The 20,515-nt window shown below is 45.6% G+C and overlaps 1 protein-coding gene, 1 long non-coding RNA gene and 1 other non-coding gene across 3 annotated transcripts; 2 read left to right on the top strand and 1 right to left on the bottom strand.

Annotated features, from left to right (window-relative positions):
- Positions 1-598: 598 nt before the first annotated feature.
- On the bottom strand, positions 599-6,492 carry ZNF341 (zinc finger protein 341). Its single transcript, XM_038572990.1, has 3 exons — positions 6,350-6,492; positions 6,032-6,102; positions 599-4,181 (listed from the first exon to the last, which is right to left on the bottom strand). The coding sequence occupies exons 1-3, from the start codon at positions 6,490-6,492 to the stop codon at positions 3,652-3,654; spliced, it is 744 nt and encodes a 247-aa protein (XP_038428918.1). The 3' UTR covers positions 599-3,651.
- Positions 6,493-10,314: 3,822 nt separating this feature from the next.
- On the top strand, positions 10,315-17,041 carry LOC119877475. Its single transcript, XR_005377765.1, has 3 exons — positions 10,315-10,519; positions 15,345-15,441; positions 16,887-17,041. It is a non-coding gene; the product is annotated as an uncharacterized LOC119877475 (long non-coding RNA).
- On the top strand, positions 14,577-14,683 carry LOC119865774. The gene has a single exon (XR_005378138.1). It is a non-coding gene; the product is annotated as a U6 spliceosomal RNA (small nuclear RNA).
- Positions 17,042-20,515: the final 3,474 nt, after the last annotated feature.

Raw genomic sequence — 20,515 nt, 5'->3', positions numbered from 1 at the left:
CCCCAATTTTTTTAAACATTTTTTTTTTTTTTTAAGTAGACTCTGCCCAGCATGGAGTGCAACACAGGGCTTGAACTCATGGCCCTGAGATCAAGGCTTGAGCTGAAAATAAGAGTCTGAAGCTTAACCAACTGAGCTACCCAGGTTCCCCCCCAATCTTCCCATTTTTAATTACATTGCTTCTGGAGTATAGGAACCCAGCAATTTTTTTATTCATAGAATGTAGTAAATTTTTATAATTTTTATTTTTATTTATTTTTATTTATTTATGATAGTCACAGAGAGAGAGAGAGGGAGGCAGAGACACAGGCAGAGGGAGAAGCAGGCTCCATGCACCGGGAGCCTGATGTGGGATTTGATCCCGGGTCTCCAGGATCACGCCCTGGGCCAAAGGCAGGCGCCAAACCGCTGCGCCACCCAGGGATCCCAGAATGTAGTAAATTTTTATATATTGATTTTGCTATTATTTCAGCATTCTTGCCATTATTTCACCCTTTCTGATCCTTATACTGTTTCTTTTTCTTGCCTTATTGCTTTGGCTAGGCCTCCAACACAATGTGGAATCATAGTAGCAGGCATCCTTTTCTTGTTCTTGACACAGAGGGAATACATCTCCCTTTTCACCAGGTTTTTAATTTCATTATTTTTAAATATTGGCTTTTTTTTTTCATTGTGAAATTAGATTTCATTGTGAAATCTAAACAAAGTCTATCTGTAGGCTGCATTCAACCCAATCCATTATCTCTGCTTTACCTGAATTCTCTCTGAATTGTGCTAACTTTATTGGGTAGGTACTATTATTCTCCCCCATCTGACATATGAGGATACTGAGGCTCAGAGAGGTGATGTGACTTGCCACAGCCACATACGTAGGAAGGGACAGAGCCAGATTCAAACCTAGCTCTACTTGATTTGAACATCTCTGTGGAACCCTGGATGCTCAGGATGGACCCTCTTTATATTTCATTCTCTCCAGCACCTTGGGGGTCCTATAGAGAGCTCTGGGGTCCTGGAGCAGCTCTGGTGTCAACTTTGAGTAACCCATGACCAAGGGCCTTCCCCCTTAAAAAAAAAAAAAGATTTTATTTATTTGGCAGGGGGGAGGGAGAGCACAAAGGATGAGAGTGAGAAGCAGACTCCTCACTGAGCAGAAAGCCTGAAGTAGAGCCCAATCTCAGGCCTCCAGGATCATAACCTGAGCTGAAGGCAGATGCCCAACCAACTGAGCCACCCAGGCACCCCCGCCTTCCCCTTTCTGGACCTCAGTCTTCCCATCTGCCAATCTAGGAGGGATGTAGTTATGGGAACCCAATGTGTGGTCCCAGCTTCTTCCCCTGCAGTCCAACTATGCATCTATCAAATATTAGACGCTGATATGCCCCTTGTTCTGTGGCCTAGCTCTGCCACTTACTGCTGTGTGACTTGGGGCTATTTAACCTCACTGTATCTTTGGCTTCATCTCAGCTATAAGATGGAATTAAAAGTGCTTCGGACATGCCAGGCATGGCATAAGTGCTAGTAAACACAAGCCTTATGATTATTGATAAATATACATGCATGTGTACACTGACAGGAAGAGACTGAAATATAACTTCAGTAGTTGTATTAGGATGGAGATACGGTTTTTAACATTTTCTTTAATGTCACAATTTTTAAAAATGTTTCATGCCTCCCATGACTCCTCCATTTTGAAGAGAATAAAGTCCAAATTCCTTAACCTAACATCCAAGGATACTTCTGATTCAACATCAACTTCTATTTCAATACAGCAAAGTGGCTAACAGTGCACGGAGGCAGGCCACCCCAGCTGGAATCCCAGCTCTGACTTACTAGCTGTGTGAGCTTGGGCAAGGAGCTTGGTTTCTCTGCGCCTCTGTGTTCTCATCTGCAAAATAAGGAAATTAACAATTCTCACCTGGTGGGGCTGAGGTGCTATGTGCAGTGTCCCTCGTGTGGAAGCTTGAAATATATTCATGATTATGATGATCTAACCACTATCCCCAAATCTCTTGTCATCCTGGTCCCTTCACCAGCCCCAGAACTGTCATACCTTGAAGGCTTGTCTCATGGCTTGCTCTCCCTGGCATGCCTTCCCCTATTTATCCATCCATCAAAATATTCCGTGTTAAGGACCGGCTCAAGTGTGACCTCCCCTGAAGAGATTTTCTGTCCTTACCAGTTCCTCCTCTGGCCTTGCAGGCTGGGTGCACTTACAGCTCTCACCCCCTCAGTGGTGTGCCATTTCCTCATTGGTCCTTCCTACTGCATTGTACCTTTCCTGAGGGGAAGTTGGACTTGCTCTGAGCTCCAGCCCAGAGCCCCAACACAGATATCTGAGGGATGTACCAGTCTTCAAGGAAACTCATCAAACTGAGTGCAAGAGCTGTGCTGCATCCCGTCCTGACCCTTCTGGAGCCTGTTTCCTCTCTTATCACTGAGGCAGTGTGGCTGTGAATGGAAATGAAGAAACACTGGCCAAGGCCCCTTTTCTCTTCTTTGTTTCCCAATAAGCCTGGTTTGCTTCTTCTCTGGACTAGCTGGGGAGTGGGGACAGAGCGCAGGTGGTGGGAGCAACTATGGATTCTGGAGGCCTGCCTGAGATGGACCTCTGGCTCTGATCAGAGTTTCTGATGCCAAACGGTTTGGGGCAAGACCCAGGATCTTGTATTTTCAGAAGTGAATATAAACCCCTTCCACAGCCATGTTCTTAAATAACCATTCTGGGAGCATCAAACTTCTCCATGGCTAATGGGGCAGCACAGCTGTGCACAAGGGGCCATAGGACCTCTCAGCTCCCCCAACACTTTGGAGGAGGGGGTGCTGCCACCTAGGGGCAAAGAAAGAAACTGCCAAGGCTCAAGCCTGAGCCATTGGACACACTTTGATACAAACATTTATTGAGCACTTTCCAAGTGCCAAGCACTATGCCAAGTTCTTTGCACATTTCATCATACTGGATCCCTATGACAGCCCTATGAGGTCAAAATTTCATAAGCCCCATTGTACAGATGAGAAACACAGGGTTCAGGGAGGTAAAGTGACATAACCAAGGTCACACAGCAAGTGAGTAGCAGATTTGAAGCCAAATCTGGCTGATAGCTGCACTCTAACCATGACACTTGAGTACCACCTAAATGTCTACATCACAGAGTCATCTGTAGATACCATGTGGAACCGTGTATGAAAAGATCCAGAAGATAAGGGCCCCACCCATTTCAGGCCTCCAGAAGAGCATCTTGACTAGAGGCCACACCAAGATAGCCCAGACGAAGGGCAGGTCAGACCATCCTGTCTTCTCTCTTAGGTGGGCTGACACCAGCCTGGACCAGCCAGACCCGGGACTGCTGGCTTGGCCAGCTCTCTTATCTCCAATGTCCCTACCTGGAAGCCATAGGCAGCCCTGCCTCACATTCCAGAATGCTGCAGGGCTATCCATCAGAATAGGAGCTACAGCAGGCTGGCCATAGGCCAGGGTTCACAAATTTTGGCCAATGGCTCACTTCCACTGGGAAGGATCTCTAGTCAGTCCCTGACTAGAAGGATTTTGGCCAATGGCTCACTTCCACTGGGAAGGATCTCTAGTCAGTCCCTGAGGCCTGGACCCAAAGGTGAGTGTTAGGCCAGGCTCGGGGAGCAAACACCAAGAGTCCATCACTCTGAGGCCTGGATGTAGACAGGCACAGCAAGCATGGCACATGGGCCCTCAGCCCCTGCCTGTAGCTCCGCTAGCGCCAGGTTGGAGCCTAGGCTCTCAGCATGCCCGGGCACTACCAGCTCAGGCTCGCCACCTACTGTGCCACCCACTACGATGGACAGCACTGCATCTGGCTCTGAGAAGGGCGGCTTGCCTGGGGCAGCCTCGGGCACTGGCCCAGCCCCCGTGTCCTTCAGCTCCTCCAGCCCCAGCGGGTCAGGCAGGGGGGTCACCACCTTGCGCCCACCACTGCTGCCGCTGCGGGGTGCTGCCCTCCTCCGGGAGGGCCGCCGGGCTTGCAGGTCCTTATCCTTTTGGGGGCCAAGGCGGCAGCGGTGATCCTTGAGGTATTTGTGTCGGGAAAAGCCCTTGGCACAGCCGGCGCAGCGGAACTTGTAGTTGCCCGTGTGAGCGCGCTGGTGCTCCGCGAGGTGGGCGCGGCGGCTGAAGGACTTGCTGCACAGGGCACACTTGTGGAGCTTCATGCCTGGAGCGAGGGGAAGTCAGTGAGAGGCACCCCGACCCCGTACTCTACCACCAAGCCTCTGCACTCGGAATAAAACCCAGTCTCTCAGCATGTCCTGTAAGCATGTGTGTGATCTGGGCTCTGCTCCTGCCAGTCTCATCTTCCCCTTCTCCCGGGCCATTCACTCCCAGACAGCCATACATGCTCTCCTTAGGCCACTAAGCTGGCTCCTGCCTCTGGGCCTTTGTACTTGCTGTTTCCCCTCTGCCTAGAATAGCGTGCTCAGCCCCAAAACCTTGGCTAACTTGCCAGGTCACCATTTTCTCTCCTCTCTGGTCTGTCTGCCTCACCCTTGCCCCTCAGACCATCCCCACAGGGCAGCCAGAGATGGCTTCATTAAATACACAAAGGATAGTGATATTCTTTGCTCTGAACCCTCCAGTGATTCTCCAAGTTTCCCACAAGGCCCTGTGCAGTCTGACCACCCCTTTCACCTTTCAGCCCCAATCCCTGCTGCCCCTCACTTGCTCTATGAGCTCTTCACCTCCCACTCACCCTTCTTTGTCTTAAACACACACACACACACACACAAACATACACACGGTCTCTTTCCTGCCCCAAGGCTTTGCACTTGCTCCCTCCTTCTGGAAGCTATTTCCCAGCTCTTCTCGTCCCTCAGGACTGCACTCATGTTACCTCCTCCAGGAGGACCTCCCTGATACCCGCTTCATATCTTTCTCTGCCCCATCACTCTTTATTCTTGTCTTTGTACCCTGCACATTTCACTGTAACATACTTGTCTGTTGTTCATTTTCAATCTCTGCAACTAAGTGCTAAGCTTCTCCAGGGAGCCAGGGTAGGGCTCTGCCCATCTGATTCCCCCACATCACCCCCAGAGTCTGACATGTGATAGGTTCTCAATAGTCATTCACTGAATGAATCACTGGTGCCTCTACGTTTACCATGAAGTCAACTCCAGCCCACACTCACCCTGAGCCATGTTCCCCTCACCCTCCCTGGAATGAAGGCTCAGAGAGGGGCAGTAACTTGCATGAAGCAACATAGGAGGACAGTGGTAGTGCTAAGAATCAAAATCAGGCCCTCTATCTTCAAGTTCTCAACTCTAGTCTCCCAGTTTTGAAACTTTCTTTAGCCACTAAGTCCTTTCTATAAACCAATGGTTCTTAACCAGGGGCAATTTTTCCCCTCCAGGAGATGTTTGGCTTGTCTTCTGGAGACATCTGTGGTTATCCTAACTGTGGGGAAGATACCACTGACATCTAGAGGGTAGAGGCCAGATATATTGCTAAACATCCTACAATGCACAGGGCAGCCCCCATGACAGAGCATCTGATACTACCAAATATCAGGAGTGCCAAGAAACCATGTTCTAGACTGAATGGTATGTAGAAAGCCAGCCAAGCTGCTCTGGGGATACCACAGCACCCAAGGAAGTGCCATAGAGCCCCTGGGGAACTGAGGAGTGGGGTGGAGACCCTTGATCCACACACCAGCTGCCCTGCTCTGCTAAGGGTACCAACGAATGTTTCTGGCTATGTTTTGGACCCAGGTAGAATCTGATTTCCTTCCATGCCCAATCCATATCTTTATCACACTGGGCACCTCTCTGATTTACAGCTATCTGCCCTCAGGTCAGCTTCCCCCTGCGCAGCCTGGGGGACTATATCTGACTTCCCTCTGTAGGACCCTGAGGACCCTAACGCAGGCCTGGCTCATGGCTCACACAAGCAAAAGTCTGTTGGCTGGAATATACCAGGCAGTGATAATAAACTTCATGAGATGTGTCTTCTCTTTATAGGGGGCCTGCCCCAGGGATTCAGACTCTCCTGGTAGGTCCAGCAGTCACTTACCAGAGTGGGAGAGGATATGAGCCTTCAGCTTATCTGGCCGGTTGAACTCTTTACTGCAGCCTGTGTGTGTCCTAGAACCCAAAACCACTGGTCAGGGGGACCTCACCAGATTCAGACTCTCTGTGCTAGCCCTGGGCATGAGGGACTCCCTGTGTACCCTAAAGTCTAGGCAAGGAAGCAGGGTGGGGAGTGAGGTAGGCAGGCAAGGCTCACAATAGGAAGAAAGAAGAGGGGGGCCTTCAGAACCTCAGCCCTGACAATTTCCTATCCCACTGCTGGGTAAATCTTCCCCTCTCACTCATACCAATCTCTACTCACGAGAAGGGGCATTTGTATTTCTTGAATGGCTCATGGATCAACATGTGTCTCTTCAGTTTGTCCTTACGGTTGAACGCGGATTCGCACACTGAGCATTTGTAGGGCTTCTCACCTGCAGGAGGAGAAATAGATGGGGGTCCCATGAGATGGAGTCTGAATCTGGGGTACACTAGAGGATAACAGCCCCTCTAGGGAAGTGGCCTGGGAAAAAAACAGCCTCCCCCATTCCTCATGACTTTGTTTTTCCAAAGAGGAGAGGCGACTATTTCAGATAGGGCAGTTAGGAAAGGCCTTTCTGATGAGGCAAGAGGGGAGACCTGAGGTGGTAGGGGAGCGAGCCATAATGGAAATTAGAGTCAGGGTCCCAGGAAGAAGGAAGGATGGGAGTGTATGGTATGTCTGAAGAGCAGTGGGGAGGCCAGTGTGGTGGGAACACAATGGGGAAGGGAAAATGAGGCAGAAGGGGAGGTCAGCAAGACACAGCTGGGCCCAACAGGAAGGGTCTGGAAGGCCTAGGTTTATGAACAAGATGAGAAGCCAACAGATGGGCCCAGTGGGGCAGGGACTGACAGATCTGACTTAAGAGTGCCATGGGTGGGACACCTGGGTAGCTCAGTGTCTGTCTGCCTTTGGCTCAGGTTGTGATCCTGGGGTCCTGAGATCAAGCCCCACATCAGGCTCCCCATAGGGAGCCTGCTTCTCCCTCTGCCTATATCTCTGCCTCTCTCTGTGTGTCTCTCATGAATAAATAAATATAATCTTTAAAAAAAAAAAAAAGTGCCACAGGCTCCCTCTAGCTGCATGCAGAGAACAGACTAGGGGTGGTGGGGGTGGAAGAGTGGGAAGTAGCTAAGTACAGATCATGTTAGGAAAGCAGAATCGGCAGCCTTTGCCAGTGGATTGACTGTGGGGTGTGAGCAGAAGCAGTCCAGGATGAATCTTAGGTGGGGCTGAGTGACGGGTGAATGGTTGTGGCACTTACTGAAATAGGGTCCACCATAGGGGAGCAGGGAATTACACCTTAATTAATGGAATCGTTGCAACAAACTATGCACTAAGAACTAGATGAGAAAACTGAAGGTCATATGGTCTGCACCTAGTGATTGGGGGAACTAAGATGCCCGCCTAGCAGTATGATGCAGAGTTCACCTGAGTTGCCCCATGTTGACTGCTCCAGAGCCTGGTGAGGACCAGGGCAGGGAGAAGGTCAGGTGTCACAACCTGTCCTGTGGATAAAGAGCTGCTGTGCTATTGCGCTGTTCTGATTTCCTGCCATTATTTCCTCCCTGTTCTCCCTCTGGAATGAATAAAGTACTTTTGAAAAAATGCCAACCCAGTGATTAAGGAAATTCTGGTCCTTAAAATGGAATGGTCTGCAGTCATTAAAAAGATTAGAGTCCATCTGTGTTTCCTGATCTGGAATGAGGCTCCTGGTCATACTGCTAGGGGGGAAAGAAAACTGTAGAACAGCTTAAGATAATCCCCTTTGTGTTAGAAAAAAGTACAATCCTCATACTCCAAAACAGCCCTAGCCACAGGTGTTTGTGTATACATGGAATTTGCGGGGAGAAAGTTGAGGGAGGGTACATACCAAACTGTCAGTAGTAAATAGGATTTGAAGGAGGAATTTAAAGCTTTACCTTATGTACTTCTATGCTGTTTCTGTTTTTTAAATAAGCATGTATTACTTTTGAATAATAATTCTTAAAACTATAGAGTAATTTGGTAGTATCTACCAATATTACTAATGCATGTACTTTTCCCCCTTATTATGGTAAAATATACATAAAATTTACATAAAATATACATAAAATTTACCATTTCAGTGTACATTTCAGTGGTATTAGGTACATTTTCTCTGTGGTTCAATCACTGCCACTGTCCATCTCAGAGCTATGTCATCATCCCAAATAGAAACTCAGTACTATACTGCATATATATTTTAACCTAACATTTCCACTGCTAGGAATATACAACTACAGATATACTCCAAAAGCATGCCAAGGGGACCTATATAGCATTTTGTGTACAAACTATCAGCTGAAAAATAATCTAAGTATCCATCCATAGGAACTGGTTAAGTAAAAATTAGGAAATACAGAGGAATTCTCCACAGCTGAGAAAAAGAAGGTACTGCTAGGAGCATCTTTAAGGTATATTGATGAGTGAAGAAAAAGGTACATAACAGAGCAAATAACATATGTGCTCAATTGTGTAAAAGTAAGCAAGTGTGCTGTAGAGATATAAAATTAAACCAGAAAGACTCAGACTGGGGTGCCTGGGTGGCTCAGTTGCCTAAGTGGCTGCCCTTGCCTAGGCAGTAGTCCAGGACACAACCAACATGGGCCTATCTTCTCTGTGCTCTCTTCTAGGAGCAAGAAAACTTTTCTAGAAGCCCTCTGTAAGATCTTCTCATCAGTCAAAGGACAGGGCATGTGCTCTGTCACTTAGGAACTCATTATTTACTCTGCAAATTAATAGAAAATAATCGACATAACTAGTTAACTAGTTCGGTGTTATCTCCCTTATGTTACAAGATGTCTGTAAGTAAGCAGTGTTGGGCTTGTATAGCAGGTCAGATATGTCATTGTAGACTCAGGCTTCTTCTGGTTTTCGGCCCTGCCATCTTTAGCCTGTGACTTTGATCTTCAAGATTGCATGATAGCTGCTATATCTGCAGATATCACCTGCTTTCCAGTCTGTATTCCAGTCAGGACAAATGAGAAAAATGGAAAGGATTTCTCTTTAAAAGCTTTTGCCTTTTGTGTTATAGAAGTAATGTCTTCCCTAAGGACTACTGCCTGCATATCACTGGCAAGAAAAGAGCTACGTGGCTGATACTAGATGCCAGGGAGCCAGGGAGATCAAGTATTTTAACTGGGCATGTTGCCATCCTGCACAAATCAGGGTTCACTTTGTTAGAAAGAACGAGCAAATGGAATTATACAGGCAATCAGGAGTATACTTGTCAAAGTATAATTTTCAAAATTTAAAAATATAACTCTCATATAAATAACAGTGAGCATGAGCCAGAATTTTATATAACTCATTAATAAGGAAATTAAAAGGATGACAAAGCCAGTTCAGATGAGGATCTAAGAGACTGGTATTGTGTCCTTCTGGTGTTGGTTAATTCTGCCAGTAAAAAAAAGGAATATTCTTTTTTTAAAGATTTTATTTATTTATTCATGAAAGACACATAGAGGCAGAGACATAGGTAGAGGGAGAAGGAGGCTTCCTGTGGGGACCCTGACATGGGACTCAATCCCAGAATCCCAGGATCACAATCTGAGCCAAAGGCAGATGCTCAGCCACTGAGCCACCCAGGTGCCCCTAGAAAGGAATATTCAAATAAGATCACTAAGGTAGATACAAATCTGGTGAATGTCCTATAGGGCAATAAAACCCATGACCTTTGGGGATATCTTTTCTACCTACAAAAATCATTTATATTGGATCTGTTTTTTGCAAATTATATTTAACTCTAGAATCTGGATCTTGATCAATAGTAAATGGTCAAAGCAAGGCACATCCCCCAGAGTGAGATGCTCTAGGCAAGCTTGTTAGACAGAACTTCTCAAAGTGAGGTGCCCAAAGCAGCAGCTTCAGCTTCCATCACCTGGGTACTTGTTAGGAATGTACATATTCGGGCCACCCACACCTGCCGGATCAGATGCTCTGGGAATGGTACCCAACAATATGTTACTGCAATGAACCCTCACATTGGAGAGCCACTACTGTGGTACAACACCAGAAGGACACAATGTTGTATTGTATTTCCAGGTTTGGGATAAGTTTTCTAAATATACCCAGGTCACACAGCACCTGAGGGAAAGGTAATGGGGCCTTGTGACTGGCTAAGCAGAGAGGATTCTCTAATCAAAACAAAACAGAGATCCAGCAGCAGGGGGAGCAGGGGAGCAGTCTGCCTTCCCTCACCTGGTCTCTGTCTTCCCTCAAGGTATACAAGTGTGTGGTCAAAAGCTGTGCACAGACGTTCCCAAAGCTCGACACATTTCTGGAGCATATCAAGAGCCACCAGGAGGAGCTAAGCTATCGCTGCCACCTCTGTGGCAAGGACTTCCCGTCTCTCTATGATCTGGGTGTGCACCAGTACTCCCATAGCCTCCTGCCACAGCACAGCCCCAAGAAGGACAGTGCCGTCTACAAGTATGTGCCCTTGTACTACCCCTCTCTCTCCCTGCAGGGACCCCAGGGCTCTGCAGCCTTCTGGTTCTGACTGCTAAGGACCTGAGGGAGAAGATGCAGGCCCTCCTTATAGAATTCTTCAACTTGGTAGACATTTATCCTAAAAAATAATCTGAAAAAAAGAGAAACCAGTAGTTTTTCATTCATGATGGAAAAAGGATTTGATTTTTCCCCCCAAACTAAAAATATCATGAAAATATTATTTTGTCTGATAATCTACAAAATTTAGGTGACAGAATGGTACACTGATTCTTAGAATGTGCAAGCACATATTGGAAAGCAAAAATCATAAAGATAAGATTCGTTTGTTTTATAACCTACACAATTCAGTTTAAAGTTGAAGCTATAGTCTGATCCTTAGAATGACCAAAGACTGAACCAAGTGCAGATTTTTTTTTAAAAGATTTTATTTATTTATTCATGAGAGACCCAGAGAGAGAGGCAGAGACACAGGTAGAGGGAGAACCAGGCTCCATGCAAGGAGTCTGATGTGGGACTCGATCTCAGGACTCCAGGATCATGCCCGGTGCTGAAGGCAGACACTCAACCACTGAGCCACCCAGGCGTCCCCCAAGTGCAGATTTTATTTGGAATGATTTTTTCTGACAGTCCTTTACATCACTTTAGTCTTCTGTTGTAGTCAGAGCATCCCTTTGGCAGAAATGAAGAAGGGCTCCCTCAGTTTTGTCTGATGAATCCTGTCATCTTCAAATCATTCTTGTTGAGCTCTCAGTCCTGTGACCATCCTCACTGAGTTTCTCTTATTTGGTTGTTTTCTGATCGCTCTTCCAGCCTTCCTGAGTTGATGGGTTATCCGCAGGCACCTAACATCATTTTCATTAGTGTGAAATCCCACATTTTTGCCTGGAGTCATTTTGTTGTGTGTTCACCTTATGTCATCGGGGAGCAGCTGCCTCACAAAACCCTGCACAGAGTGCGTGGGAATAGGTATTAATGATAAGCAAGGAGGGGTATTTGTCAGGGGACTTTTCCCAGTTCTTAGTGAATATTTTCATGTTGGAATGGTTTTGCTTCTCTGTACAAACTTGTGTCTGTAGAGATTTATCCAGTAACCTCTGTTACTCCTGGGTGATGTGTCTAGGCTTCAGATAAGTAACAACAGACCCTGCTTTTAGAATGCACAGGCTTTGGGATGCCTGGGTGGCTCAGTGGTTGAGCATCTACCTTCAGCTCAGGGCGTGATCCCAGGGTCCTAGGATTGAGGCTCACACTGGGTTCCTCACAGAGAGCCTGCTTCTCCCTCTGCCTGTGTCTCTGCCTCTCTTTTTGTGTCTCTGATGAGTGAATAAATAAAATATTTTTCTTTTTTTTTTTTAATAAAATATTTTTCAAACAAAAAAAATGCACAGGCTTCTTAGGGAGACAGGTGTGTAAATATGCTTACATGTACTGTGACAAAATGCTAATGTATATGTAGATATAAGGTACACAAGTACCACAGTGTGACATTGGAAGATGTCCCTAAAGCAGTGATATCTGAACCGGGTTTTGAAGGATGAATAGGAGTTTGCCAAATAGACAGTGGGTAGAGTAGAGTGTATTCCTAGTAGGAGGAACACTAAGTGTAGAGACATAAAATGAAATACCAAGTGGCTTAGAAAGATTGTTGTATAGAGTAGAAGTGGAAGAAATGATGTTAAGATGTGGCCTAGGGGAAAAAGTAGGGCCAGGGTAAAAAGGGCCTGTAGAAACCACAAAAGCATTGAGAAATTAACAGGGAGACCAGGCCTTAAATGGGTATGTATAGGGCAGCTTGCCCTGGAGGAGATTGAGTAGTAGAGCCAGAGAGGTAGGAAAACCAGGCAAAGCTTTGGCTAGTCAAGGGATAGAGATTTCTGGTTAGTGATGGATAATTCCCATTTGTATTCAGGGGGCATTTTCTTTTGCTTTTCCCTTAACAATTTGTGGATTATCTGCGAGTTCCCATGACTGTGTGACTCTCTGGAGTGAGATGCCAAAGTAAAAGGAAGAGAACACCTACTATGAGCCAAGCTCTGACTTAGGGACATTGATTTTTTTACCACATTTGTTTTGTTATATTCTAAGCTATTTGAGGATAATTTGCTGACATGATGCTCTTTTACCCTTTGACTTGAGTGTACATTTTCTGGAAGTAAGGACAATCTCTTATATAAGTACTGTATAGTTATCAAAATCAGAAAGTTAAATCAATACAGTTCTGTTTTCTAATATACAGACCTTATTCAAAAATTTGCAATTGTTTCAATAACATCCTTTATAGACAAAGTAAATGTTTTTTCTGGCTAGGGATCTAAGCCAGGTTCACACATTACACATCAGATAGTGTGTCTTTATTCTCTTTTAAGCTGGAACAGCTGCTCATTCAGTCTTTGTCTTTCATGACTGTTATATTTTTGAAGAATATAGGCCAGTTATTTTGTAGAATGTCTTCAGTTCGGATCTATCTGATTTGACCTCAAGTTAAATGCAGAATTGGCACTCTTGGCAGGAAATATCACAAAGTAATGCTCTGTCCTCAGCACATCATATCAGCAGGCACATGACATTGGTTTGCCCCGTGTTGGGGATGTTACCTTGGATGACTTAGTGAGGGTGGCATTTCTGGGAGGAAGTTTTAATTCTTTTTTTTTTTTTTAAGATTTTATTTATTTATTCATGAGAGAGAGAGAGAGAGAGAGGGGCAGAGACACAGGCAGAGGGAGAAGCAGGCTCCATGCAGGGAGCCCGATGCGGAATTCGATCCCGGGACTCCAGGATCACGCCCTGAGCCAAAGGCAGACGCTCAACTGCTGAGCCACCCAGGCATCCCGGCAGTTTTAATTCTAATGGTTATTGCTGAACTACCTTCCACACAAACCTGTGTCTCCTCACTGCTCAAGCCTGTGAAGTTCTTGCCATCTCCTACCTTACCCACCTGCAAGATCTCTGTCCCCCTGGGAGCTCTCTCCCACCTGACTTGCTCTTTCTTTCTTGCCATCTGGAGGCATTTAGCCTGTGGTTTTCAGAGTGTGGCCTGAGGGAGTCTGCTGGGCCTACCACAGGTGCAGCCTCCCTGTGAGTTACCCATGGTGGCCCTGGTATGCAGATGTCAGGGCCCATGTTTTTACTTTGAGCATGAATTGCCCATTTACCTGTGGCATTCCTCACTGGAATCTCATCATAAATAGGTCCATTTGTTGGCAAATGTTTTAATGATCAGGAGACTAGGGAGTGGCTTGTGACCTGAAACTGCTGTTTTGAAGGCTTGTTAGCCAGTGATGGATGTTATGAGTAGAGACTGTGTCTATAATGCTTTGTGATGTATGAGCAGTTTGGCACAGTTGTGTCCTTTGACTCTTGTGACAATCTTAAGAATGAACAAAGGGCACATCCATTTGCGATTCCTACCCCATTTTAGGGATGAGGAAACTGAGGGTCAGAAACAAGCAGGTGCCAGGCCTGGATCCTTGTCTGGCTGACTCTTTCACATAACACATTGTCACTGGCGCTCAAATCAGGTTATGAACAGGACAGATGTGGTCCCTGCCTCCAGAGCCCAATTGCTGATCATAATCAAGTAAGCAAGTAAATAAATAATAATCATAGATAATAAGTGCTAAGAAGAAAATAAAACTGGGTGACCTGATAGGGAGTGCCTAGGGGTAGGCCATAGGGGACAACTTGGGACAGGGTGCTCAAGGATGGCATCCCTAAGGAGGTGACATTTGAAGTGAGACCTGAAGGTTAAGAAGGTGCTACCCAAGGGAATACTTGGGGAAGAGTGTTCCAGGTAGCAGGAACATCAAGTGCAAAGGCCCTGAGGTAGGAAAGAGTTTAGTGTATTCAAGGTATATTAAGAAGGCCAAGATGGCTGGAGCAAAATTGAAGCGAGCAGTGGAGAAAGATGAAGTCTGAGAGGTAGGAGTGGTCAACCCACTAGAGCCTCATAAGCTGAGGTAGGGATTTCTAAGCAAGGATGTGACATGGTCTGATTTTTTTTCTTTTTTTAATTTTCATTTTTTAAAGACTCCCTCTGGTGCTTGCTTCGGCAGCACATATACTAAAATTAGAACGATACAGAGAAGATTAGCGTGGCCCCTGCACAAGGATGACATGCAAATTCGTGAAGCATTCCATAGAAAAAATAAAACAAAATAAAAATAAAGACTCCCTCTGGGGCTCCTGGCTGGCTCAGTCAGTAGAGCATGTGACTTTTTATCTCAGGGTCATAAGTTCAAGCTCCACATTGGGTGTGGAGCCTACTTAAAATTTTTTTTTAAAAAAAGGAAAAGAATGGGGGTGCCTGGATGGCTCATTTGGTTAAGTGTCTGCCTTTGGCTCAGGTCACAGTCCTGGGATGGAGCCCCTGTCCAGCTCCCTACCTGGCAGGGAGTCTGCTTCTCCCTCTTCCTCTGCATATTCCTTGGCTTGTGCGCACTCTGTCTCTCAAATAAATAAATAAAATCTTAAAAAAAAAAAGGGGGGGGCGGGGGCAGCCCAGGTGGCTCTGTGGTTTAGCGCCACCTTCAGCCCATGGCCTGATCCTGGAGACCCAGGATCGAGTCCCACATCAGGCTTCCTGCATGGGGCCTGCTTCTCCCTCTGTCTGTATCTCTGCCTCTCTGTGTGTGTGTGTGTCTCTCATGGATGAATAAATAAAATCTTTAAAAAAAAAAAAAAGAATGAATTAATTAAATGTAGAATTTTGCTTCTCAGTGTTGGCCCTGGGGGAAAATGGCTGGTTCCTGGGCCAGTCCAGTCTCCACACACTGCTCTGTCTCCTCTCTTGCTCCTTCCCATGTAGGTGTGTCAAATGTGTCAACAAATACTCTACCCCCGAGGCCCTGGAGCACCACCTGCAGACAGCAACTCACAACTTCCCCTGCCCACACTGCCAGAAGGTGGGTACCACTGTCCTTTCTGGGCTGGGGCAACAATAGGGGGTGGGAGATGGTAGAGCAAACACCTCATGTCTCCTCCCCTCCTGCATCAGTACATGCAGCAAAGCCTGGGCTTGTCTCCAGAGACGACACTTCACCTTTGAGGAGTAAGAGCCCTGCCTGGCCCATCTGAGCCACTAGATAGCACACAGGGCCACCCTGGGGCCCCTGCTGGGTCCGGCCAGGCCAGGCTGTGCTGATGTGGGGTGAGGCCTCTCCTGAGCCCAGGCCCAGCATCTCCAGTGGCCTCCAACTTCCTGATATGTTATCCATCTTGTTACTGGTTCTTCTTTTCAGTGAATCTGAAAGCCATCACTGAAGCCTGTCCTTTCATATCATCAGATATCCAGGCAGTGTCCTAATTTCTAATTGTCTCAGAAACATCATAATTTTTGTCAGGTTTCTTTGTTTGAATCAGGTCCACATACTCTAATTGCTTTCTGTTCATCAATAGGTTCCCCCTACCAGTGCTTCTTCCTCTCTTTTCTTTTCTTTTCTTTTCTTTTCTTTTCTTTTCTTTTCTTTTCCTTTTCTTTTCTTTTCTTTTCTTTCCTTTTTTTCTTTTTCTTTCTTTCTTCTTTCCTTCTTTTTTTTCTTTTTCTTTCTTTTTCTTTCTTTCTCTCTGTATCTCTAATAAATAAAATCTTTAAAAAAATCTCATATTAGGAACTGATTATAATTTAGTGGGTTAGATGGTGACTTTTTTTTTTTAAGATTTTATTATTTATTTATTTATTCATCGGGGGTGGGTGGGCAGAGACACAGGCAGAGGGAGAAGCAGGCTCCATGCAGGGAGCCCAACGTGGGACTCGATCCCGGGTCTCCAGGATCAGGCCCTGGGCTGAAGGCGGCACTAAACTGTTGAGCCACCCGGGCTGCCCCAGATGGTGACTTTATAAACGTAGATGAACAGGAGCACCTGGCCAGCTCAGGTGGTAGAACTTGCGACTCTTGATCTCGGGGTCATGAGTTTGAACCGCACATTGGGGGTAGAGTTTACTTTAAAAAATAATAATAATAAATAAATGAACAACATGTATATGAACATTCAAGGGCAGAATCTGTGTTGCCTTATGTGACATTGGAGAGTCAGAGAGGGCTTCCCAGAAGCAGTGACACCCGAGTTAGGTCTTGAAGGCTAGGTAGAAATTTGTCAGGCTAAGAGAGAAAGGCCTCCTGGGTAGAAGAAGAAGCCTAGCAGAAGCTCAGAGCATGCATTATGGGTGAGTAGGGGGAGCCGTGAGGAGCCGTGAGGTTCTAAGGGCTCAGCCTGACACTGGTCCCTGATCCCTTTTGGGCAGGAAGGAAATTGTTTCTGTAAGTGTGGGAAAGGAAAAACCTCTTAAGCTCAGAAGATGGTAAGGGCTAGTGAATCAGATCTAACACCAACTCCTCTCTTCTGACAGGTGTTTCCTTGTGAACGCTACCTGCGACGGCATCTGCCCACCCATGGAAGTGGGGGCAGGTTCAAGTGCCAGGTGTGCAAGAAGTTCTTCCGGCGGGAGCACTACCTCAAACTGCATGCTCACATCCACTCAGGTGGGTTCCCTGTCCCCATCAACTCCTGCCCAGCCTACACTCTCCCCTAACTCCCTCTCTATTCCCCTTCCCACTCTGCTCTGGCCTTTGCCAGCCCTCTTCTCCCCATCCAATTCCTCCCCAACTCTTTCTTCACCCCCTTCCAAATCCCCTTTCTGGCCTCCTACCAGACTGCCCTCTCAAGTGAACAGGAGTTCCTACTGATGCTAGAGTAGACATGTATCTCTGGAGGCTGGGGGGGGGGGGGGGGGACTGTTGGCCCTGCCCCCTAACAGCCCACTGAGATCATTCTGAGCCCTTAGGGGTGGGGGTGCTGTTCTCACTGCACAATTCCCACCCACACCTGGACGGAACCCCCATCTCCTTGGTTCCCCCATTGAGACACATTAACATTTTATTTTCTTTTAATCTTTAAAAGATTATTAGTTAAAGGTGCCTGGGTGGCCCAGTCTGTTAAGCCTCTGCCTTCGGCTCAGATCATGATCTCAGGGTGGAGCCCCATATTAGGCTCTCTGCTCAGCAGGGAGTCTGCTTCTCCCTCTGTGTGCTTGCTGGCTCTCAAATAAATAAATAAAATCTTTAAAACAAGAAAAGATTATTAGGGGTACCTGGGTTTTTCAGTCGGTTAAGCATCTGCCTTTGGCTTGGGTCATGATCCTGGGGCCCTGGGACTGAGCCCCACATTGGATTCCCTGCTCAGTGAGAAGCCTGCTTCTCACCTCTCGCTCTGCTTGTGCACTCTCTCTCTCTGTCAAATAAATAATAAATAAGTAAAAAGATTATTAGTTAAAAGATCTTTTTTTTTTTTTTTTTCATTGAAAAGGACCTAAAGATTGCAAAAACCTGGGATGCCTGGGTGGCTCAGCGGGTGGGCAGCTGCCTTTGGCATGGGTCATGATCCTGGGATCAAGGATCGGGTCCCACATCCGGCTGCTGCGAGGAGCCTGCTTCTCCCTCTGCCTATGTCTCCGGCCTCTCTGTCTCTCTCTCTATCTCTCATGAATGAATGAATGAATCTTTAAAAAAAAAAAAAAAAGATTGCAAAAACCTGAGTAGAAAATCTTTGAGGGCAGCCCCGGTGGCTCAGTGGTTTAGCACCACCTTCAGCCCAGGGTGTGATCCTGGAGACCTGGGGTCAAGTCCCACATCAGGCTCCCTGCATGGAGCCTGCTTCTCCCTCTGCCTGTGTCTCTGCCTCTCTCTCTCTCTGTGTCTCTCGTGAATAAATAAATAAAATCTTTAAAAAAAATCCTTGATATTATAAAAGCAAATATGAAAAAAAAATAACCCCATCTCCTCACCTCAGATGTATAATCCAAATGCTTGATGTTTTTTTTTTTTTTGGTTTTTTGTTTTTTTCATTATGACCTATGGTAAAAAATATTTTTTATACTACAACCCAGGAAACGTATTTATATACAGAGGATATATTTAAGTAGAAATTTCATAAAACGGGCAGCCTGGGTGGCTCAGCAGTTTCATGCCGCCTTCAGCCCAGGGAGTGATCTTGGAGACCTGGGATCGAGTCCCACGTCAGGCTCCCTGCATGGAGCCTGCTTCTCCCTCTGCCTGTCTCTGCCTCTGCCTCTCTCTCTGTGTGTGTCTATCATGAATAAATAAATGTTTAAAAAAAAAAGAAATTTCATAAAACAATATTTTCCATTCTGTTCAATTTTAGTTATTAAAATAGCCACCAAGGGGCAGCCCCAGTGGTGCAGCGGTTTAGCGCCGCCTGCAGCCCAGAGCATGATCGTGGAGATCCTGGATCGAGTCCCACATCGGGCTCTCTGTATGATGCCTTCTCCCTCTGCCTGTGTCTCTGCCTCTCTCTCTGTCTCTATGAATAAATAAATTTTAAATAAATAAATAAATAAAATAGCCACCAACAGGTTGTGACTTGCAGTTTGAAAAATACCGACTCCCCTCTTCAAAGATAACTGCTGTTAGTAATCCTAGTCTCAGTCTGTCTTTCTCTTTCTCTTTTTCTTTTTCTTTCTTTCTTTCTTTCTTTCTTTCTTTCTTTCTTTCTTTCTTTCTTTCTTTCTTTCTTTCTCTTTTTTTCTTTTTCTTTCTTTCTTTCTTTCTTTCTTTCTTTCTTTCTTTCTTTTTCTTTCTTTCTTCTTTCTTTCTTTCTTTCTTTCTTTCTTTCTTTCTTTCTTTGAGAGAGAGAGAGAAAGAGAGAGAGCATAAGCTGGGGGAAGAGAAGGGGGAAAGAAGCAGACTCCTTGCTAAGCAGGAAGCCTAACGCAGGGCCTGATCCCAGGACCCCAGGACCATGACCCAAGGCAAGGGCAGCCACTTAGGCAACTGAGCCACCCAGGCACCCCAGTCTGAGTCTTTCTGGTTTAATTTTATATCTCTACAGCACACTTGCTTACTTTTACACAATTGAGCACATATGTTATTTGCTCTGTTATGTACCTTTTTCTTCACTCATCAATATACCTTAAAGATGCTCCTAGCAGTACCTTCTTTTTCTCAGCTGTGGAGAATTCCTCTGTATTTCCTAATTTTTACTTAACCAGTTCCTATGGATGGATACTTAGATTATTTTTCAGCTGATAGTTTGTACACAAAATGCTATATAGGTCCCCTTGGCATGCTTTTGGAGTATATCTGTAGTTGTATATTCCTAGCAGTGGAAATGTTAGGTTAAAATATATATGCAGTATAGTACTGAGTTTCTATTTGGGATGATGACATAGCTCTGAGATGGACAGTGGCAGTGATTGAACCACAGAGAAAATGTACCTAATACCACTGAAATGTACACTGAAATGGTAAATTTTATGTATATTTTATGTAAATTTTATGTATATTTTACCATAATAAGGGGGGAAAAGTACATGCATTAGTAATATTGGTAGATACTACCAAATTACTCTATAGTTTTAAGAATTATTATTCAAAAGTAATACATGCTTATTTAAAAAACAGAAACAGCATAGAAGTACATAAGGTAAAGCTTTTAAATTCCTCCTTCAAATCCTATTTACTACTGACAGTTTGGTATGTACCCTCCCTCAACTTTCTCCCCGCAATTCCATGTATACACAAACACCTGTGGCTAGGGCTGTTTTGGAGTATGAGGATTGTACTTTTTTCTAACACAAAGGGGATTATCTTAAGCTGTTCTACAGTTTTCTTTCCCCCCTAGCATATTAGACCAGAAGCCTCATCATTCCAGATCAGAACACAAGATGGACTCTAATCTTTTTATGACTGCAGACAACCATTCCATTTTAAGACAGAATTTCCTTAATCACTAGATCACACTGGGTTGGCATTTTTTCAAAAGTACTTTATTCATTTCCAGAGGGAGAACAGGAGGAAATAATGGCAGGAAATCAGAACAGACAGCGCAATAGCACGCATCTCTTTATCCACAGGACGGTTGTGACACCTGACCTTCTCCCTGCCCCTGGTCCTCACCAGGCTCTGGAGCAGTCAACATGGGGCAACTCAGGTGAACTCTCCGCTGCCTTCGCAATCATAA

The sequence above is a fragment of the Canis lupus genome, chromosome 24 (assembly GCF_011100685.1).
Source record: "Canis lupus familiaris isolate Mischka breed German Shepherd chromosome 24, alternate assembly UU_Cfam_GSD_1.0, whole genome shotgun sequence".
Taxonomy (NCBI): domain Eukaryota; kingdom Metazoa; phylum Chordata; class Mammalia; order Carnivora; family Canidae; genus Canis; species Canis lupus.
This window is presented reverse-complemented; position numbering and strand designations above follow the sequence as displayed.

What these genes read in the sequence shown, in the direction of transcription:
- ZNF341 (XM_038572990.1), bottom strand. Translation starts at nt 6,492, where the DNA reads ATGGGACCCCCATCTATTTCTCCTCCTGCAGGTGAGAAGCCCTACAAA. An exon ending in AAATACAAATGCCCCTTCTC is followed by an intron (nt 6,103 to 6,349) that starts GTGAGTAGAGAT and finishes TTTGGGTTCTAG; the next exon opens with GACACACACAGGCTGCAGTA. An exon ending in TCATATCCTCTCCCACTCTG is followed by an intron (nt 4,182 to 6,031) that starts GTAAGTGACTGC and finishes CCCTCGCTCCAG; the next exon opens with GCATGAAGCTCCACAAGTGT.